The 18,985-nt window shown below is 53.9% G+C and overlaps 1 protein-coding gene across 6 annotated transcripts in view; it reads left to right on the top strand.

Annotated features, from left to right (window-relative positions):
- ABR (ABR activator of RhoGEF and GTPase) overlaps positions 1–18,985 on the top strand; it is a gene marked incomplete at both ends in the record, with an annotated part of 223,971 nt that overhangs the window by 190,754 nt on the left and 14,232 nt on the right. The window contains one exon of one of the 6 annotated variants that reach the window (XM_080713684.1): positions 11,045–11,209. The exons of the other annotated variants lie outside the window; for them this stretch is intronic. Within the exon in view, the coding sequence (XP_080569810.1) occupies positions 11,045–11,209 (165 nt within the window). Of the gene's footprint in view, positions 1–11,044; positions 11,210–18,985 lie in introns of those variants that run through there. 6 annotated transcript variants of the gene reach the window in all.

Here is an 18,985-nt window from a genome sequence, read left to right as displayed (position 1 = left end):
GGTGGCGCACGCTTGTAATCCCAGCATTCCGGAGGCTGAGACCGGAGGATCGCGGTTCACGGCCAGCCTCAGCTACTTAGTGAGGCCCTCTGCAACTCAGTGAGACCCTGTTTCAAAATAAAGAATAAAAACTGGGCTGGGGGTGTAGCTCAGAGGTCGAATGACCCTGGGTCCATCCCCAGACCACAAAAAAAGTACTCTATATGCTCCATATTAACTTTTTATAATAGCCTGTGATTGTTGTCTTGAGGCTCTGTGTTATGATAACCAGGTGGGCAGAAATGTGCCAGAAGTAGCCAGAGAAATGAAGGAGCCCAGCGGGCCCAAGCAGGAGGAGTTGGGATGATGGGAGTGGTAAGAGGGATGAGTAAAAGGACAGAATCTGAGCTGTAATCCCAGCACTTGGGAGGCTGGGACAAGAGGATCACAGAGTTGAGGCCAGCCTCAGCAGTTCAGGAAGGCCCTCAGCAACTTAATGAGTCCCTGTTTTAAAATAAAAAAGTGAAATAGGGCTGGGGGCATAGCCCAGAGATAGAATGCCCTGATTCAATCCCAGGATTGAAAGAGAAAGAATTTGAAAGGTTTGAGGCCAGAAGGAATTCAAACCTGTCTTCTGAAGAGAAGGGAACCAGAAAGGGTAAATGGTGTGGCCATCGTCACACAGCTCATTTGTGGTTATACAAGGTCCAAAGTCAGGGACCCACATGCAGAGCTGGTCATACTTGGAAATGGGATGGAGGCGGGCTTGGAATCTGCCTGTGACTCCCAGGGGTCATTTTCTTGTTGCTGCAGATTTAACCAAAGACCCCGCCAGCTTGGTCCATTTCTCCTCTCAGGCTCAGGAGGCCCCCTTTCTTCGTAGCCCTGAGGAGCCATTCCCTGTAGATGCTCAGTGGAGACCACCCCACTGCCCGCCCCTTCCTTGTTCCTCACAGCCTGCCCCTGCCTCCTCCTTTGTCTGTGCTGGCTCCCGGCTCCCAGGGGACTCCTGTATGTTTATCCTAGTCTATTTCCAACCGTGCTGCTCCAGGCTCCAGATGTGCTGTCCCCAACTGGGACCAACTCGATGGTTGATTAGCATATTCCCAGGGTCCAGCCCGTCTCAGCTGGCTGAGCCAGAGAGGAGAGCCCTGCCTCAGGGCCCACGGCTCAGGTCCTCCTTCCCAGACCTCAGACAGAGGAGGGCCTGGGAGCTGCCAAAGCCAGAGGAGCCTTTTGTGCCCTGACTCCTCCTCTGCTCCCCTATGCGCAGGCGGTGTTGCTTTCCCATAACCCTGCCTGGGCAGCCTCAGTTTCCTTCTCTATTAAATGGGGATAACTGTCCCGGCTCTCCCTACCAGCTCCTTGTGAGACTCAAAGAACAGAATGTAGCTGGGAGCTGATCAGAGCTGTGACGTGCATATCCACAGTTTATTAGTTGATTTGTTTGTTTCTGTTCATTGAGCACCCTCTAAAAGATAAGCTCCTGTGCTGTAACTCCAGAGGATGGACGGGGCCTCACCACCTAGTGGAGTAACTACTGGAGAGCTTTGATCACTCGACCAACACCTGATCATGTGCTGGCGCACGCTTGGAATCCCAGCATTTGGGAGGCTGAGACCGGAGGATGGTGGTTCGTGGACGGCCTCAGCTACTTAGGCCCTTTGCAACTCAGTGAGACCCTGTTTCAAAATAAAGAATAAAAAATAGGGCTCATAGGTAGAATGCCCCTGGGTTCCATCCACAGTACGGCAAAAAATAAAAATAAAAAAGATAATAAAGTGAGGCTGGGGGGGATAGCTCAGAGGTAGAGCATACCTGGGTTCAATCTCTAGTAACACACACACACACACACACACACACACACACACAGAGTGAGAAAGAGAAAAGAAAGATGGAGGGGCTTGGCCCCACCTTTCTCAATGATTCTGGGATAGTTTGTCAGGCAGCCCCCTAAGGCTGTCACAAGTGAGTGGCCCCTGTGTTGGGCCTCTCTCTGGCTGGCTGCGGAGGGATCTGTGTTCTTATATGATGGGGTCAGACCCAGCCTTGAAGCATCAACCTCAGAGCAGGTGGGGAAGTCAAGGCTGGGCCCTCGCCGGAGCAGCTCTGGCTCTTCCTGGAAATAGCCAGGCTGGGCTCAGTGCAGAGCGCTGAGCTCGGGAACAAGGGGCCTTTGTCAGCAGAGAGCTGCCTCTGGTTTCAATTACCCTGCAGAGTGGGAGGGAGCTTGGAGAGAACGTGGGGCAGGAGCCTGCTAGGGCAGGAGTCGAGGGCTCCCCAAACCCAGCTCCCTCCTCCTGGCCCCGGAGCTCATGCGGGCCAGCGCTCTTGCCCTGGTAGCTGGTACTCTGGGACATTGGCCTAGGTGACCTGGAACACCTCCTGGGCAGATGGACAGGGCCATCAACGTGGGTCATCAGCACCTTGTCCCATTTGCGCTTCAGGCCACTGTGTTTGGGTCACCCTGGCCTCAGCTGATTCTTGTTCCAGGGCAGGAGCAGGCTTCAGTTTGGCTGTAATGGAGGGCAGAGTGGGCTGCTGGGAGAAAGCCTTAGCCAGGGGGCCTTTCCTGGCTCTCCAAGGCCCATCCAGACACTTCTCATGGCCCAGGCAGCTCCCTGCTCTGGGACACAGGGGCCCCTCTCTTGGAAGGTAGACTCCTTCCCTGCCCATAGCCTGGGCCACATCAAGTCCAGGGTCCATGTCTACCTTGGGTTTGTGTTCTGTGTCTCTGCTGCCGGCTGCTGTCAGAGCAGGCCAGGTGGGGCGTTTCCCTTGGCCGATACCACAACCACCATTGCCAGTCCCGGAGATGGGGGATGCACCAGCCCTGATTCTGCCCCTTGCCTTGGCCACCACTGCCTCCCAGGGCTTCGGTGACTGGAGCCCTTGTCCTACCCAGGCTCCGCCCATCCCAACGCTTGCAGACCCTGTTTTTCCCCAGCCCAGTACCCCACCTGCTGTCACTCTTCAGGGAAAGTTTGGATGCCTTGGTGAACTTAGCAGTGAGCAGGGAGTTCATCCTGGGTGGGGGAAAGCCAGGGATCCTGTGAGCACGCCCGCCCCACCGTCCACTCGGTGCCTCCATTGCCCAGGTGTTCCTGATTTGGGGCGCCTGGAGTCTGCTAGCGGATTCTGGAGACAGGAAGCATTCAATAGGAAGCAGATGGAGGCTCGGATCTCCCTCCTCCCCAACCCACTCGGGAATGCCACCTTGGCAGGCAGGCTTGGTGCCCGTTCCTCTAGGCCCACATCCCAGGAGTGGGTGACAAGCAGAGAAGCCAATTCAGAGAAAACCTTGCAAACAGATTCTTTCAGGCCTTGGGAATACCCAGCCTTCTCTCAGCTCTGGACTCCCAGACTCAGAAATGGGGACCTGGCTTTGATGCCAGCTGGCTGGCCCTGAGTCCCCTCTCCAAGCATGTCCTCTTGAGCCTGGGTGGGCACCAGATGAACCGCAGAGGAGAGCGCAAAGGCACACAGGATGCTCAGTAGGCAGCTTACCTCCCCGCGGGAGGGGCTGCTGTTTCCTCCTCCTGGAAATCCAGAACTGGTCCCTATGCTGGCTTCAGTTTTTTTTTTTTCCACTTGGTGGTACTGAGGATTGAACCCAGGAACATTCTACCTCTGAGCGATACCTCCATTTTCTTACCCCCTTTATTTTGAAACAGGGTTTCTCTAAGTTGCTGAGGCTGACCTCAAACTTGCTGTCCTCTTATATCAGCCTCCCAAATACTGGGATTACAGGCATGCACCACCACTATGGTGGTCACACATTATTTTTTATTTTTTCTGAAAGCTTTGAGAAAAAGACTTGGTAGAAGAATGTCCAAAGTTAAGGCTGAGGCCACCTGCCGATTCCAGTACAGGGTCCCCTCGGTGTGCTCTGCCGTTCTCCCAAGCCCACAGTACCTGCCTGGCCTTCACCATGGCCCTGAGGGGTGTGGGCAGTGTGGTGCTGCGTGAGCTGCTCCCTGTGAGGTCAGCTGGCAAGAGCTGAGCTGCACTGGCTTCAGGGCAGACCCCAGAGGTACTTGAGAACCAAGATGACCCAGAAAACAACAGCCTGACTAACTGGACAAGATAAGCCTTATCCCATCACAAAGCCTCCATGGGAGCCTATAGCAGCAATAGGGAAGCCCACACTTTTCCCAAAGTGGGGAAAGAAGCAAAGATAAGAAACAAGTTCCGGATCCAGGGACTCTGAGCCGGAAATTGCCTTAAAAAGCCCCTAATCTCCTGACCTCCACACCCCACCACCCTGAGAGGGGGAGGGGCAAGTGATGTGGTCAAGCGAAACAGCGTTCCCATGAGAACAGCTGGCGCTGCTCCTAATCCACCCACAAAGCGTCAGGTCTGAGCTGGAGATGGTTGCAAGGAGAGACTTCAGAGCCCCATGACCCGTGAGAGCCGGGGCCAAAGGAGGAGTGAGCAGTGGGCCTCAGCCCGCCTTCAGGGCCCTGCTCTTCCTTCCACTTCTATCCGAGTGGAAGCAGGAGACTTTCTTTTTTCTTTTTGTATCTCTGGAAGTTGAACCCAGGTACATTCTACCTCTGAGCTACACTCCTAGCCCTATTTTACTTGTTATTTTGAAACCATCTCACTAAGTTGCTGAGGCTGGCGTGTGTATGTGTGTGTGTGTGTGTGTGTGTGTGTGTGTGTGTCTGTCTGGGGATGGAACCCAGGGCATTCGAACTCCAAGGTACACTCCCTGCCCACTTTTTTATTCTTTATTTTGAAACCGGGTCTCACTGAGTTGCAGAGGCCCTCACTTAAGTAGCTGAGACTGTCTGCGAACCGCGATCCTCCAGTCTCAGCCTCTCGAATGCTGGGATGACAAGCGTGCGCCACCACGCCCGGCCTGAGGCTGGCTTTGAACCTGAGGTTCTTCTGTCTCAGCTTCCCAAGTACTAAGATTGCAAGCATGCACCACCACACCCAGCTTGGAGGCCAGGAAGACTTTAGCATAATATTTTATTTGGGGAAAAGGGTAGAGGGATCCTCAGCCATAAAAAAGGAATTCATTAAAGTCTATGAGGCCCAAACTGATGCTGCCAAGTCCACAGTCGCCAGGCAGGTTGCGTAGAAGATGCTCAATAATTCAGGGAGAGAAGAGAGCAGTGAGGCTCAGCAGGCGCTCCCTGGCCCACTTCTAGACTCCTCCCTTTTTGTGGCCTGTGGCCTGGGAGGCCCTGTGTATCCAGAGCACACCCCCTGGGACCCCTGCCACTGGCTGCCCTGGGAGACCTTGGCCACACCTCCTTCCTGTGCAGAGGAGCAGGCAGTGGCCTAGAGGGTCTGGGCATTCTTCTAGCGGAGATCAGGAAGGAATAGATGGGATAGATGACTCTGCCCACTCTCCCCCTGGGCGGGTTTAGTTCTAGATAAGCAAGATGTTCTCCAAGGCTCAAATGGATTTTCCACCCTTTCCCATGACCAAATATGCCATGAGAAACACTAGGGGCTGCCAGGGACATGCCGTCAGAACTGTCCCTCCTTGGAGGACAAGCTCTTGGGCTATTTCAGCCCTCCTTCCCACCTGGAGCCACTGCGCCCCCAGGGGCAGCAGCCTGAGTTGGCCAGGCAGAGGGAGAGTGAGGGCCCGGGAAGCCACGCACGCTCTGGATGGCCCCTGCCCAGTGCGCTGCGAAGGCCTCTAGGGAGGGGGAGGTGGAGGTGACCCTGGGCAGGCCGGGATGGGCTGGGGAACAAGTAGCTCACCGCCCTGGCCGCCTCTTCCTTATGCTGCACACCGTAAACCCTGAGCCCACCCTGGAACCCGCTCCCAGCCACACTCTGGGTGTCTTTCAAGCCACTGCCAGCCACTTATCCACAAAGAGTTGGGGTTACAAAGCCCGGATAGTTGTGGTACCATGCATCACCACTTAGCAGGCAGGGCCAGACCCCGGGGAGCTTTGGGGCCTTGGACCTGGTCTGTTGGAAAGAGCCCTGATTGCTGCCCAGTTATCTCCTTGGAGGGGGAGGGTCAGTGCAGGCCAGGACTCCGTTTGGCTGAGTTGGACTCTGAGCTGTACGAAGGCTCCTGCCGGGCATGTGGTTGGTGCCTGGTGGGTGTCTGCTCAGTGATGAATGAGTGGAATTCAGCTCAGTGACCTAGTGCAAGCCTTTACTAAGCACCTGCTGGATGGGTAGACCAACATATAAACCGAGCTCACTTTCTCATTCTGGGAAGACCGCTGTCCTTCAGCCACAGGTTGTGGTTAGGATGTGCACACGGTGGGAGTGCAGGGACCTCAGAGCCACTGGTTGGGAGGACACGCCATCGCCATTTTGCCACAGTTCTCTGTGATGTGCCCTCCTCTACTCGGCTTGCATGATGTCTCCATGGGCCATGGGTTCTGGGCTCCTATGCCCTTCCCTGCCTGGTTCTCTCCAGCCTGGACTCCCGTGCCTGTTCTCAGGCCAAAGCCACTCCCAGGCATCCTTTGTTCCCCACAGCCTCCGTCTGCCTCACCTTCCACTTGTATCATGCCTTCCACATCTATGTTTTGGGGCTCATTCCATGCTGGCATCTTCTAGGACCAGAGAGAGTGTTCTTGGCAGACCCTAACGACATCCCTCCTGGTCCTCAGCCCGATGCCAGGCTCCTCGGGGGCTCCCAGCCTTTGTGCCTGGGATGTTCGGGGTGGCCTGTTGGCTGTCTCGGCCCTGAGTAGTCCTCATCTGGAGGCCTGTAGCTTCGGTCTTAGGTGGCTGCTCAGAAACCCCCTTTCCTAGCTTAGAGTCATTTGAGCTGAAGGACAGGGAAAAGGAATCAGGGTTCTAGCCCTGGCTGGGGGGAAGACCAAAGTTGTTCTGGGAAAAAGGAGGTTACTCTGGAGAAACAGCAGCCACATTGCAAGGTTATGAAAAAGAACCTTCTTCCTCGTGTTCATGGGCTGGAGGATTTGCCTGGAAGCTGTACCCACCCTGAGCTGTCACCAAGGCAGCGCTGTGGCAGTCCCTGCCTCTCCCGCCCACGTGTTTTGGGTTGCGTATTATTCCTTGGTGACCTTTTCCCCCCACTGATGCCACTGGTGATCTCTTTAACCTGATTTTACTTCAGTCACAGCAGTGCTGGGTGGCTGGTCCTCTCCCTACATATAGCCTGGGGTCCTACCTACTTCTCCCCAGGGAGAGCCCCTCCCACTCCTCTGGCAAAGTGCCTGGGGAGGAGATGAGGGAGGATGGGACGGTCCACCAGGAATGTTTTTAATTCCAAAGGCGGTGACATCTGTTCTTAGGGCCTTACTGCCCAGGCTCTGTTTATGCTGACAGGGGCCTTGCATGTCCTCAGAGGCGAGCTCTGCTGCCATGGCTGGATGGGAGGAGTAGACACAGGCAGGAGTGGACACGGTCACTTCCAGTGTGGCCATGATATCCTGAGCCAAGCCCATCCAGCAGAGACGAGGAAGGGCCCTGGGTGGTCTGCAGAGACTAGGATGTAGGCTGCTGCTTTTGAGGAACTTGCTGGGGACATTTGTCTTGCATACCTCCTCCTCCTCCTCCACTCTGCTCCTAGGCCTTCAGTTCCAGGAAGAGAAAGCAAATCTGTGCTGTCCCCAAAGGAAAGACCAGTGCATGGGGAGGAAGGGGAAGATGAGCATCTCCAGGGAAGGGCCTCCCAAATCAGCTCTCCATCTGCTAAGGCGCGTTTGTCACCATGGAGACCAATTGGCCATCACTCACCCAATCAGAGCTTGCTTTACCCAGACAAGTGTTGAGCCTGGAGTTCCTAAGAGAGACAAGTGTAGGGCTTTGGGAACAGGATTTATCCTGCCCCCTTCTCCCACACACCCAGAACACATCATTGCCCTAGACTGCACCCTGCAGCATGTGACCCAGCTCAAGGGAAGAGAAGCTCAGAGCGCCAGCAAGGGGCCAGTTCTGAGGTTATCCAGCCAGGTAGAGTGCTGACTGTACATCCGCAGTGGGTAGCCACAGCAGAGCGTTGTAATGGCACCTTCCTGGCCAGTTATACCTCCAGCCCAAATGTGTTTGCCTATTTGATGTGGAGTAGAGCTGGGGCCCAGCCCCATTTCCTCCACTAGGCCAGCCCCAGTTCCTCTGGCTAGCAATGTTCTCTTTTTTCCTCTCCACTCTCATGGCACTCACGCTGCACTGTCCTGGCAGCATTATCCTGGGCTTCTCGAGGGCAGAGATGACACCTGCTCTGTCCAGGTGTGTCAGATGCCCAAAAGCTTTCCTGTACCCTTTTGGGAGTTTGCACATCATCCCTCTCTCAAGCTGGCTCTGGATTCATCTGTTATTCCCAGGGTCGGCACAGGGCCAGGCGTCAGTCACTGCCTCTTGAATGAAATGAAGGGAATGAAATGAAGGGCAGTTGTGGTGAGGGAGCTGCCTTATCCCTCCTGAGACTGGAGGAAGCCTTCAGAGGTGGTACCAGGTGCCCTGGAAGAGGCAGCTGAGGGTTGGGCCACAAGGGTATTTTACAGGTGCGTCCCTGCCTCTGTCGGCTCTTCACCTTCCCCTCAGGGGTGCTGGTGAAGCCCCCCTCTAGCTGCAGTGGCCTTGGGCTGCTCTGATCCAGGAATGAAGAGACTCTGTGCAGATTTGGCCGCCCAGCCTCATCTGCACTGTGAAGAAAGCTGTGAAGAAATGAGGCTGGTGCAGTCCCTGCAGGACGCCCAGAGCCTGGGCCTCACCTCCACCACGCAGCAGGACCTGGACGCCTCCTTCCTGCCAGTGAGGAGGCAGGGGCTCTAGAGTGCCTGGCCTCTGTTTACAGCCCATCCTGGCCTGGCACACTGGTCAGCTCCTCAGTATCCTTGGTTTCCTTAAGTATAAAATGAGGATGCTTGTATTTACTTCATAAAGTTGGGGGGGGGGGTTGAGTTAGTCCATGTAGAGGGTTAGCCTGGTACTAAACACTCAGAAAAGGAAAACTCTTATTATGACCATGGTTCGCTTTGCAGTGAAGTTGCCTTTCTCAAAAAGCTCCAAAGGGCAGATGTGGTGGCGCACACTTGTAATCACAGCATTTGGGAGGCTGAGACAGGAGGATCAGGGTTCACAGACAGCCTCAGCTACTTAGTGAGGCCCTTTGCAATTCAGTGAGACACTGTTTCAAAATAAAGAATAAAAAATAGGGCCGGGGGTATAGCTCAGAGGTACAGTGCCCCTGGGTTCCAGGGACTGTACCTAAGGACTGCTGCTGGTTGAGGCCCTACAAGGGCATTTGGATGCCGTGGAGTGGTCTCTCTTGCCCTAACCCATCTACCATGCAGTCAACCAAGAAATGTCCAGACCCAACCCTTTCTCCTGAATCCAAAGAACCTGTCACACTTCAGAGAGGCACAGTGATCGTGAATAGCAGGGGCTTTAGAGAGAACCTGTCACTTCTTAGCTATAGCTACATGACATCATTGAGCCCTGTGAGGTAGCATGCCTATAATCCCAGTACTTGAGAGGCAGCAACAGGAGGATCACAGGTTAGCCTCAGCAACTTAGTGAGACCCTGTTTCAAAAAAAAAAAAAAAAAAAAAAAAAACCAGGGCTAGGGGTTTATCTCAGAGGTAGAACACTCCTAGGTTTTCTACTGGGGTTCAATTCCTAGTACCAAAAATAAATAAATAGTAAATAGGGCTGAAGGCATAGCTTGGAACTCCTGTGCCACAGGAAAATAAAACAAAGAACTTCGCCTCTCTGAGCCCCAGTCCTCACATTCTCACCTGAAAGCAGTTGACTGCTTTAAAGCCCTGTGTATGGGATCTGCCAGTACCAGCTAGACGCTGGTTCCTGCCCTATACATGCCCAGCTCTGCGGTGTCTGCAGTGGGTTGGCCTGGACACCTGAGTTGTGTATGCTCTCACTGTATGGGGTTTGGGCAATTGCCTCCCTTAAGGACCATACTCTTATTTGCATGGTTACTTTGAGAAATGAGTCACTTCTCACTCTAAAGTTAGAGTATTCACGAAGTGGAGGCAGGAGGGTGGGCTGTAATCCCAGTACTTGCGAGGCTGAGACAGAAGGATCATGGGTTCTAGGCCAGCAACTTAGTGAAAGGCCCACCACAACTTACTGGGACCCTGTTTCAAAATAAAAAATAAAATTGGGCTGGCAGTGTAGCTCAAAGGTAGAATGCCTCTGGGTCCAATCTCTAGTACAAAAAAAAAAAAAAAAAAAAGAATATTTACTAACTTGAGGTTAAAGAACCTCACTCTTTGTCTCCGAAGATTTCCAGAGCAGATATGTGGCCGGTTGCTCTTCTGCCATTGAGTGTCCTCTGCCCCTTGCAGTAAAAGCCAATTTTGGCAAGATGTGCAGACTAAAAGCAGCACACACACCCCAGCACCGCCTGGGACACCTATGCCCAGGTCCCTGGAGAGGGCCCATGGTGGCTTGATTACCACTGGGACTGCCAAAGCCCAGGAGACTGCCACAGGGGACCTACTTTATTCTGTACATACCTACGGGGGGAGGGCTGGTTCTTCAGAATCTGGTCCAGTCGCTGGGTTAGCATTGGAACTGGGGTAGGGGAAGAACTCAGCATAGCTCGAATCCTTTGCAGGAGAAGCAGGCAGTTTTTATGGCCAAAATGTAGCTTTTGCTGGTCCCCTGACCTCCTTGATACCTCAGGCCCAGGGTGAGCATCCTGGTGGTGAAGGGGTTAACAGGGACTGGGAGGGGCCTTACTGGTTTTTGTTTAGCCTCTTGTCAAACTTTATTTAGTAGGAGCTGGAAGGAGGGCCGTGAGGTTTGAGAGTGCCAGCTTGCCAAGGGTTAAAGCCCGGGGCAAGGGGGTGGGGTTTTTTTTTGGGGGGGGCAGCTCCTGTGCCTCTTTGGAGTCACTTCTCTTGGGGGGCACTCTGCAACCGCAAGCAGAGGCGGGAGGAGCTGCGGGAGGAGCCACGTGCTGCAGCCTCCCTCCCGGGAGGGGCGCACCGGGAGGAGGGAGCCTGCTCCGGCAAGGATCTTCAGGCCGCTCACTAAGTCTGGAGCTGAGCGCTCAGCACTGCAACCTCTCCAGCGCCTGCGCCTCCTCTCCACCGCGGCGTCCGCATAGGGAGCTGGCCCCGCTGGCCACTGGCCGGCCACCGGCATGACCGACGTCCTGCCTCAGCCAGACTGCAGCCTGAAGGCCGTGTGTGAGCCCCTGGAACGCGGCTGCCGCCTCGATGAGCTGGAGGAGCCCGGGAGCAAGCGGGCCCCCAATACTGGAGCCCGGCTTTGGGGCCGAGTGCGCAGCAAGCTGCTCCGCCACAAGGTGCCAGGGGACTGCAGGGTCTGAAGGGCTGGGGCTGCAGGGGCACTCGCTCCCTCTGCTCCCTCTCAGTCAGAGCTCCTGTGTGATGGGAGGTGTCCCAGGACGGGCAGGGGGGGGGGGTATGTGTAGGGTACTCCTGGCGGCTTGAACTTTATTACTGCTTGTTGCTACCCCGGGCCCCAAACTGGCTTCCTTCTCTGCCTAAGTCCCTGTCTTAGGAAAAGGGGGGTTGTCTTGTTTGCACATAGACACTGCCTGGCTGCTTTCTGAGTCTATACTGGCAGGAATATGAAAAGACTAGGCACGGGGCTCTGGGTCTCACTGTCCTCCTGCAGACGCCTCTTTGCCCAGGGGCACCTCAGCACAGTCCATGTGAGGTTTCTTTGTGTAAGTTGTGGAGATCATTCCCACTAGGGAGGAAGGGGCAGAGGGTATCAGGTAGTGATGTGCTAGGTTCTGAGGTCTGTAGGCTGTGCTTTGGGACCACCCAGGTGACTGCTGGCTCAGTGCCCACTGGGCACTGAGCAACTCAGCATGCCAGGGGGTTCCTGACCCAGCAGGCAGCTCAGACCGGGCTATGCCAGGACAGACTGCTGGCCCTGCGTGCAGCCCCAGACCTGAGCTGGGATTAAAGCGTGAGATAGAAGCCGACTGTCCTGCAGCTGGGTGGCTGCCTTGGGGCTGGCGATGGGCCCTGGCATCGGGCATCTGAGGAAGAGCCAGGCGCAGCGCCTAGCACACAGCAAGCACTGATAACTCTGCAGACCACATCAGCAGCCCGAGTCAGATGTTGCAGGGTGCTGTCTTGGCTGGCCAGGGTTGTGCTCGTCCTTCAAGGGAGGCCTTGGCCAGTCTATGATGGACTCACAAGCACTCGGTGGCTCAGAAGAGAAGCCTCTGTGCTGGCTCTTGCCAGTGGCCAGCAGAGGCTCTGGCACCTGCCGAGAGGAAGTGGTCGCGGGCCTGCTGCCTCTTGCTTAGTTTCATCTCCTGCCAGTGGGGCATACTCGACCCCTTAGAGGTGACATCAGTCCTAGAAAGTGCTGGGCAGGGCAGCAACTCGAGCTTCCCTGCTCGGCCCCTGTGTCACCTTCAGCCTCCCTGGAGACCAGGCTGGCAGAACCCTGCCGTCCCTGGCTGCTACCAGAGCCCCTCTGTGCTGAGGCAGCTGTCTGTGCCGGGCAGAATGGAGCCATCCGCTCCTGTTCCCTCTCCCCAGCCCTTGCTCATCATCTATTTCCAAACCTCAGGGCTGGCAGGAAACTGCCCCAGCAGGTTCTTGACCCAGGGCTAGCCAGATAGAGCCCTTCTTGTATACACACCACTTTGGGAAGGTGTCTGGCAGGTAGGGTTAATTTTTTAAGCCCCGAAGCCCAGATTTTCAGTTCTCCTTTCATGTGCGGCGGGCACAACTGAGAAGCCACCTCCGGAACTCTCTTGCTGGGTTTGCCTCCAGTGATGTCTGACAGCTCCGGATCTGACAGGGTTCTCTGGTGAGGGTGGCGGGCCAGTCAGGTGCTGGGCTGCTGAGCTGGTTGGCATCAGTGCCACTGCAGGGTGGCTCTGCCGCTAGGACACCCTGTGGAGCGGGTGATTTCAGTCCCCTGGCACCTGCTGTGTGACAAAGTGTGTCCATGTTCTGGACACTGCAGGTGACGGGGCATCTACCTCCCGTGCCCGCCTCCCTCTGTGCGGGCTGGTCGGCAAGCAGGTGGTGGTGAGGCTTGATGTACTCTTCCTCAGCTGCTTTCACCTCTTTCTCTCAGTGCAGTGGCTCACTCAGGCCTAGGGGGCTGGGATCAGGCAGTTGCTTAGGTGGGGTAGGGGAAGGGTGCCAGGCCCTGCCCAGCTGGCAGGAGGTGCCACCTCATTAACATGCCCTAAGAAGTTGATGTTGTAGATGAGACACCTGTGGCCCTCCCGTCGTTAAAGGTTGAGGGGTGACTCATCTGGAGACCCCGTGTTGGGATGTAGAGTCTGTTCCAATGGAAAGACTAAAAAATATTAAAACCAAGCCTTTGAGATGGGGTGGGCCTCTGGTCCCTGGAGCTCCCAGTGGCTGGGGAAAGGGGAGGTGAGAGCCGCTCACAGGCTCTCCTTGGGGCTCAAGGGGGCTAGGGCAAGGTTGCTCTTGTCCCCAAAGAGAGTTCTGGGACTGAGGCCTCGTTCTGGCCTCTGACTTGGCAGCCGGTTTGTTGTGCAAGCACTTAGCAGAGCAGACACGTGGCATTTGGGTTTGCGGGCTCTGCCAGTGCTCACAACATTTAACTTGCATTTCTGCTTTCCTTGTCCCCCTCTCTTTTCTTTCTGTTTTTTGTTTTGTTTTGTTTGTGTTTTTGGTTTTTTGTGTGTGATACTAGGGATTGAACCCTGGGGCATTCTACCTTTGAGCCATGCCCCAGCCTCATTTTATTTCTTATTTGGAAACAGAGTTTCACTAAGTTGCAGAGGCCTCACTCAATAGCTGAGGCTGGCCAGGAAACTGTGATCCAGGAAACCTGTGATCCTCCTGCCTCAGCCTCCAAAGTACTGGGACTACAGGTGTGCACCATCATGCCCAGCTCTCTTTTCTCTTTTTTTTTTTTTTTTTTTTTTTGGCCTAGAATCATACAACAGTAGACAGGCTCAGTGCCTTGCCCTTCATCCTGTCCTGCCTGCTTTTAGATTCTGAGGTTGAGCTTCAGAGGGGAAAAGGCTGAAGGAGGAATCCCATTCCCAATCCTGTAACGTCCAGGGACTTTAGCGGGGTCACTTGTGGGCGCTATTGAGAGGCTGAGGTGAGGCCAGGCCAGCAGCAGGGCAGGTGATGCTTCTGACCAGACCTGGCCACAGGTGAGACAGGCTGAACTGGTAGGATCCAGGGGAGGGAGCGGGTGAAGGACAGCTTCTGGAGACTTTGTCTCTGCTTCAGGGGTGTCACATGGACTTGAGAAGTCTGCTTGCACCAGCCTTCCCTTGGAGCAGGGGGCTGGTACTGCTAAGTTCTCCTGTTCTCTGGTGGCCATTGTTCCCTCTGCTTACAGAGAGGGTCAAAGGTGTTACCCAGGGAAGTTCAGGATGGGGAGCTCCTTTGGGCCACTCATCTGGAGAACTTTAAGGCTCAATAATCATAAGAGGTCTCTTCTTAGCCATGTGCAATGGCATACACCTATGATCCCCGTACATGAGAGGTTGAGACAGGAGGATCCCAGGTTGGGGACCAGCCTTGGCAACTTAGCAAGACTCTGTTTCACAGTAAAAAAGAAAATAGGGCCGGACATGGTGGCTCACGCTTATAATCCCAACATTTGGGAGGCTGAGACAGGAGGATCTCAGTTTGTGGACAACCTCAGCTATTTAGTGAGGCCTTTTGCAACTCACTGAGACCCTGTTTCAAAATAAAGAATAAAAAATAGGGCTGGGGGTGTAGTTTGGAGGTAGAATGCCCCTGGGTTCCATCCCCAGCACTGCAAAAATAAATAATAAATAAATAAATAAATAAATAAATTGATTAATATTAAATTAAACAGAGCTAGGAGTATATGTAGTTCAGAGGTAGAGTTCAATTCCCCAGTACCACCAAAAAAAGAAGAAAAAGAAAAAGAGGATCTTTTTCTTTGAAGAAGAGGTTCCCTTTCTTTGTGACTCTGATTGCCATCACAGGACAGCTCATCTCCTTCCAGAGTGTGTCATTGAACTTGGGATTGCACCCAGAGGCATTTTACCTCCAAGATATATCCTCACCTCTATCTTTTTATTTTGAAAGAAGGTCTTGCTAGATTGATGAGTCTCACTACTTGCTGAGGCTGTCCTCGAACCTATGATCCTCCTGTCTCAGCCTCCCAAGTACTGGAATTCCAGGCAAGTGCCATCATACCTGGCTCTCACTGGACAGTTCTCGATAGCACCAGGTTTGCACGTGATGTGCACTTCCCAGAGGTCTCTGCCATGGAGGGTACCAGAGTGTTTGGGGACAAGGTACAGATGTGTCAGGCTCACTTGCTCATCATATGACTGTGGACATCCAGAAATCTTGACACCTTTTGCAACAGAAATGTCCTGGCCTTAGCTGCCATGGCCTTGCACGGCCACCTCCTCATTTACCAGAAGGCAAAACCTGCATTCTATCTCCACCATTCACACACCCACCTTTACTCTGCCTGACAGTAAAGCTGTAGACAAGGGACAGTAGCACCTCTCCCTGGGACTAGAGTCCCTGGCCGCCAGCCCACATCCTCCTGGGCATCTGTGGGCCAGGATCGTGGCCAGCTGACAGGTAGGAAGTGGGTTGAGTGTGATTCCCCTGTATTTCCGCAGCTACCACACTCTCACATCACTTGCCGCTCTGAGTGAGAAGACCCAGCTCCGGGGCCCCGTGGGTGGTCTCCCACCCCAGTGCCCCTGCCTCCCTGCCAAGCTGGCTTCCCAGAGTAGGAGTCCTTCACTCTGAGAATCTAATGAAGGTTCTGGAGGCCTCCCCCAGATACAGAGACCCCTGTTGGACAAATCATGTGTCATTTCAGAGGACCCCAAGGTGGGAGTCCTTCCTCTAAGTGAACTTGTCAAGGTCGGTGGCCACGGGGTCTCCCAGCATCTCTGCATCCCACATGCAGTTTGGCCAGTCAGCCCGTCTGGGCCTGGTGCCCCAACCTCTGGCTGGCCCTAGACCAGGGACAGCTGAGCTTGCCAACCAAGGTGGTTCCTAAAAGGCCAAAGTTGTATTTTTTGAAAGGAGCCAGAAACTGCTGCAGGTGCCATTTGGGAAAGTTGCCAGGTATTGAAGGGGCACTGTTCTGGCCTCCCCAGCTGCCCACATTGTGGAAAGTGATCAACAGGCTACTTTGGCTTCCTTTCCCCTGTCACCACGTGCTGAGGCAGAAAGGGGGCATATGTTCTGCAGCTCCCTGGCTCCTTGTATGAACACACAGCCCCTGCCCCTGGGACCTGCCTGCCCAGTGCCCTGAGAAAGCCAGTGAGCGTCAGATAAGGAAGAACCCTCTGGATGGGCCCTGGAGAGGTGGGGTGAGCAGGGGTTCTAGAGGCTGGGGCAGTGCTGGGATCCCCAAATATATTTCTCCAGAACTGGAACTTGCTCCCGAGCCAGAAGCTGTAACAGTCTCTATCCAGGACAGTCACCCCTTCCCATCAGGTGCCCAAATGTCTCATCCATACCTGAGAGGCATCCCCTTACCTCTCAGGCTCATGTAATACAGGTTCCAGAGAAGGCAGGGCCTTAGGCCTGTGCCTGCTATTTTAACTTGTGTGACCTCGGGCAGATCTCTTCACCTCTAATTTTGTGGCCTCAGTACAGTAAGGGAGCTGAACAGGATGATCTCCTAAAATCCAGTTCATATGATGATCTTGGCCATGACTCAAGATTCCTGTTCCTAAACCGTAAACCCTCCACACACAGGGAGAATTTGTGTGGGAGAGGTCATAGGTCCTCTGAGCCAAGGCCAACTAGTCACTGAACAGGAACATGGCCCATCTTGTTCCCTGGCCAGAAGGAGCCTTGGCTGAGAGGCATTGCTGCCATCACCCCCCACATCCCAGCATATGCACCTGGTCCAAGAATGTCGATGGAGCATGTTCCATGTGCTGGGCATGGAGGACACAGAGGGACAGGCCGACTGCCCTCATGACCCTTCCTAGCTACAGGAAGAGTCAGTGAGATCATTTAAGGCAGGACGAGTACTGTAAAGAAAATAGTATGGGTGGGGCACAGTGGTATACACCTGTCATCACAGTACTTGGGAGACTGAGACAGAATTGCAGGTTCAAGCAAGCAGTAAGACTTGCATCAACCTAGCGAGACCCTTTTTTAAAAATAAAAATAAATAGGGCTGGGGGTGTAGCTAGGAAGTGCAAATGCACCTGGGTTCAATCCTCAGTACCACAAAAAAAAAAAAAAAAAAAAAAAAAAGGAAGGAAGGAAAAGGGGCCGGGTGTAGTGGTGAATGCCTGTAATCCCAATACTCAGGCTCACACAGGAGGATCTCAAGTTCTAGGCTAGCCTCAGCAACCTAGCAAGACCCTGTTTGAAAATAAGAAATAAAATAGGCTAGGGGTGTAGATCAGAAGTAGAATGCCCCTGGGTTCAGCCCCCAGTACCAAAAGAAAAGAAAATAGGGTAATGAATTAGAGAGTAAGAGGAGGGAGGCCTGGCTTGAGGGGATCATTTTGAACTAAGATTTATTTTTCATTTTTTACTTCATAATTTTTTTTAATTTTGAAATGCTAAGACTATCCCATGTAAGTTGGGTGTGGTGGTGCATACCTGGAATCCTAGTAGTTGGGAAGCCGAGACAGGAGGATCACAGGTTCAAGGACAGCCTCAGCAAGTAGTGAGACTCTCACCAACCTAGCAAGACCTTGTTTCAAAAATAAAGATAAGGTGGGGCTGGAGAGGGGAGTGTTGTAACTCAGAAGTAGAATACCTCTAGGTTCAATCCCCCGTATCTCTTACACACACACAGATACCACAAATTTTTTGAACAATGAAGCTTCAGCCCTGAAAGGTCTGGGGACCTTGCATTTCAAGCAAAGGAGCCACCAAGAGAAAAGCCCTGATGGGTGTGTTGGGAGGCAGGCAGTGGCGTGTGGCGAGGGCGGGGGATGATAGATTGCATAAGGCCTTGCCAACTGCCAGAGCCTGGCCTTTAATCCCAGTGTGGTGGGAAGCCCTGGAGTGTCTCAGTGCAGTGCTGTGATGGTGGGGCTCTTTGAGCACTAACTGGGTACCAGCTCTGTTCTTAGCCCTTGGTGCCCTACCAGGTAAGGGCCATTTTTATCCACACTTTTTATATATGAGGAATTGAGGCTCAGAGAATGACCTGAATGAGGTCAGTGAGTGGCTTAACAGAGGAGCTGGTGCTCAGACCCAACTGCCCAATCACAAGCACAGGCTCCTACCCACTAGGCCACCGGCCTGATACAGCCTCCGAGGGGGGATCCCAGAGCCAGGCAGAAGTCGTGAAGGTGCCTGGGTGGTCACAGCCCATTGAGGTCAGAGCCACACGCCCTGAACGGGGAGCTTCTGAAGGTGCAGGGCTCCTGTCCATCAGCCCCGTAGTGTGTGCGCCCAGCCCAGCATCCTGTGCAGTGTAGTGGGCATGCCAGTTACTTTTTAATTTTTTTTTTAATCTTACAGTACTAGGGATTGAATCCAGGAGCATTCTACTTCTGAGCTGTACCTTTAGCCCTATTTTATTTTTCATTTTGAAACAGGGTCTTACTAGATTGCTGAGGCTCTCGCTAAGTTGCTGAGATTGGCTCAAACCTGCAATCTTCCCGTCTCAGCCTCTCGAGTGCTAGGATTGCAGGTGTGCACCACCACACCCCGCTTGCCACTTTATATTTGCCGTTGGGAAGAGTCCGGGAGAGCAACCACATAGGCAGTGCAAATGCTGGTGCCCCCATTTTCACTCCAGCAGGCTCTGTGCCCAGAGTGTGCTCCTGGCCTGGGCAGGGAGGATGAAGTCAGCTTCAGAGAAAGGCTTTACAATTCTTACCAAACCACTGTGAGTGCAGGGGGAGGTGCTGCGCCCATGGTGGTCTTCAAGGCCTTGTCCCTGTGCCACTTCGGCCCTGACTGTGTCTTTTACTCTGGAATGACCTGCTGCCCCTGCCCCGATGGCCTGGTGCCCCCAGCATGGTCCTGGGGTGGGAGGGGCAACTGTTCTGCTTTTCATTTTCAGCTTGGTCCTGCTAAAATGTCTGCCTGGGGCAGGGAAGGCTGTGGCTAATGGGCCAGCTTAAGCAGAGCACCAGAGCTCTGGGGAAGATGTGCCTGGCCTT

This window comes from Muscardinus avellanarius, assembly GCF_963383645.1.
Source record: "Muscardinus avellanarius genome assembly, chromosome: 16".
NCBI lineage: Eukaryota > Metazoa > Chordata > Mammalia > Rodentia > Gliridae > Muscardinus > Muscardinus avellanarius.
This window is presented reverse-complemented; position numbering and strand designations above follow the sequence as displayed.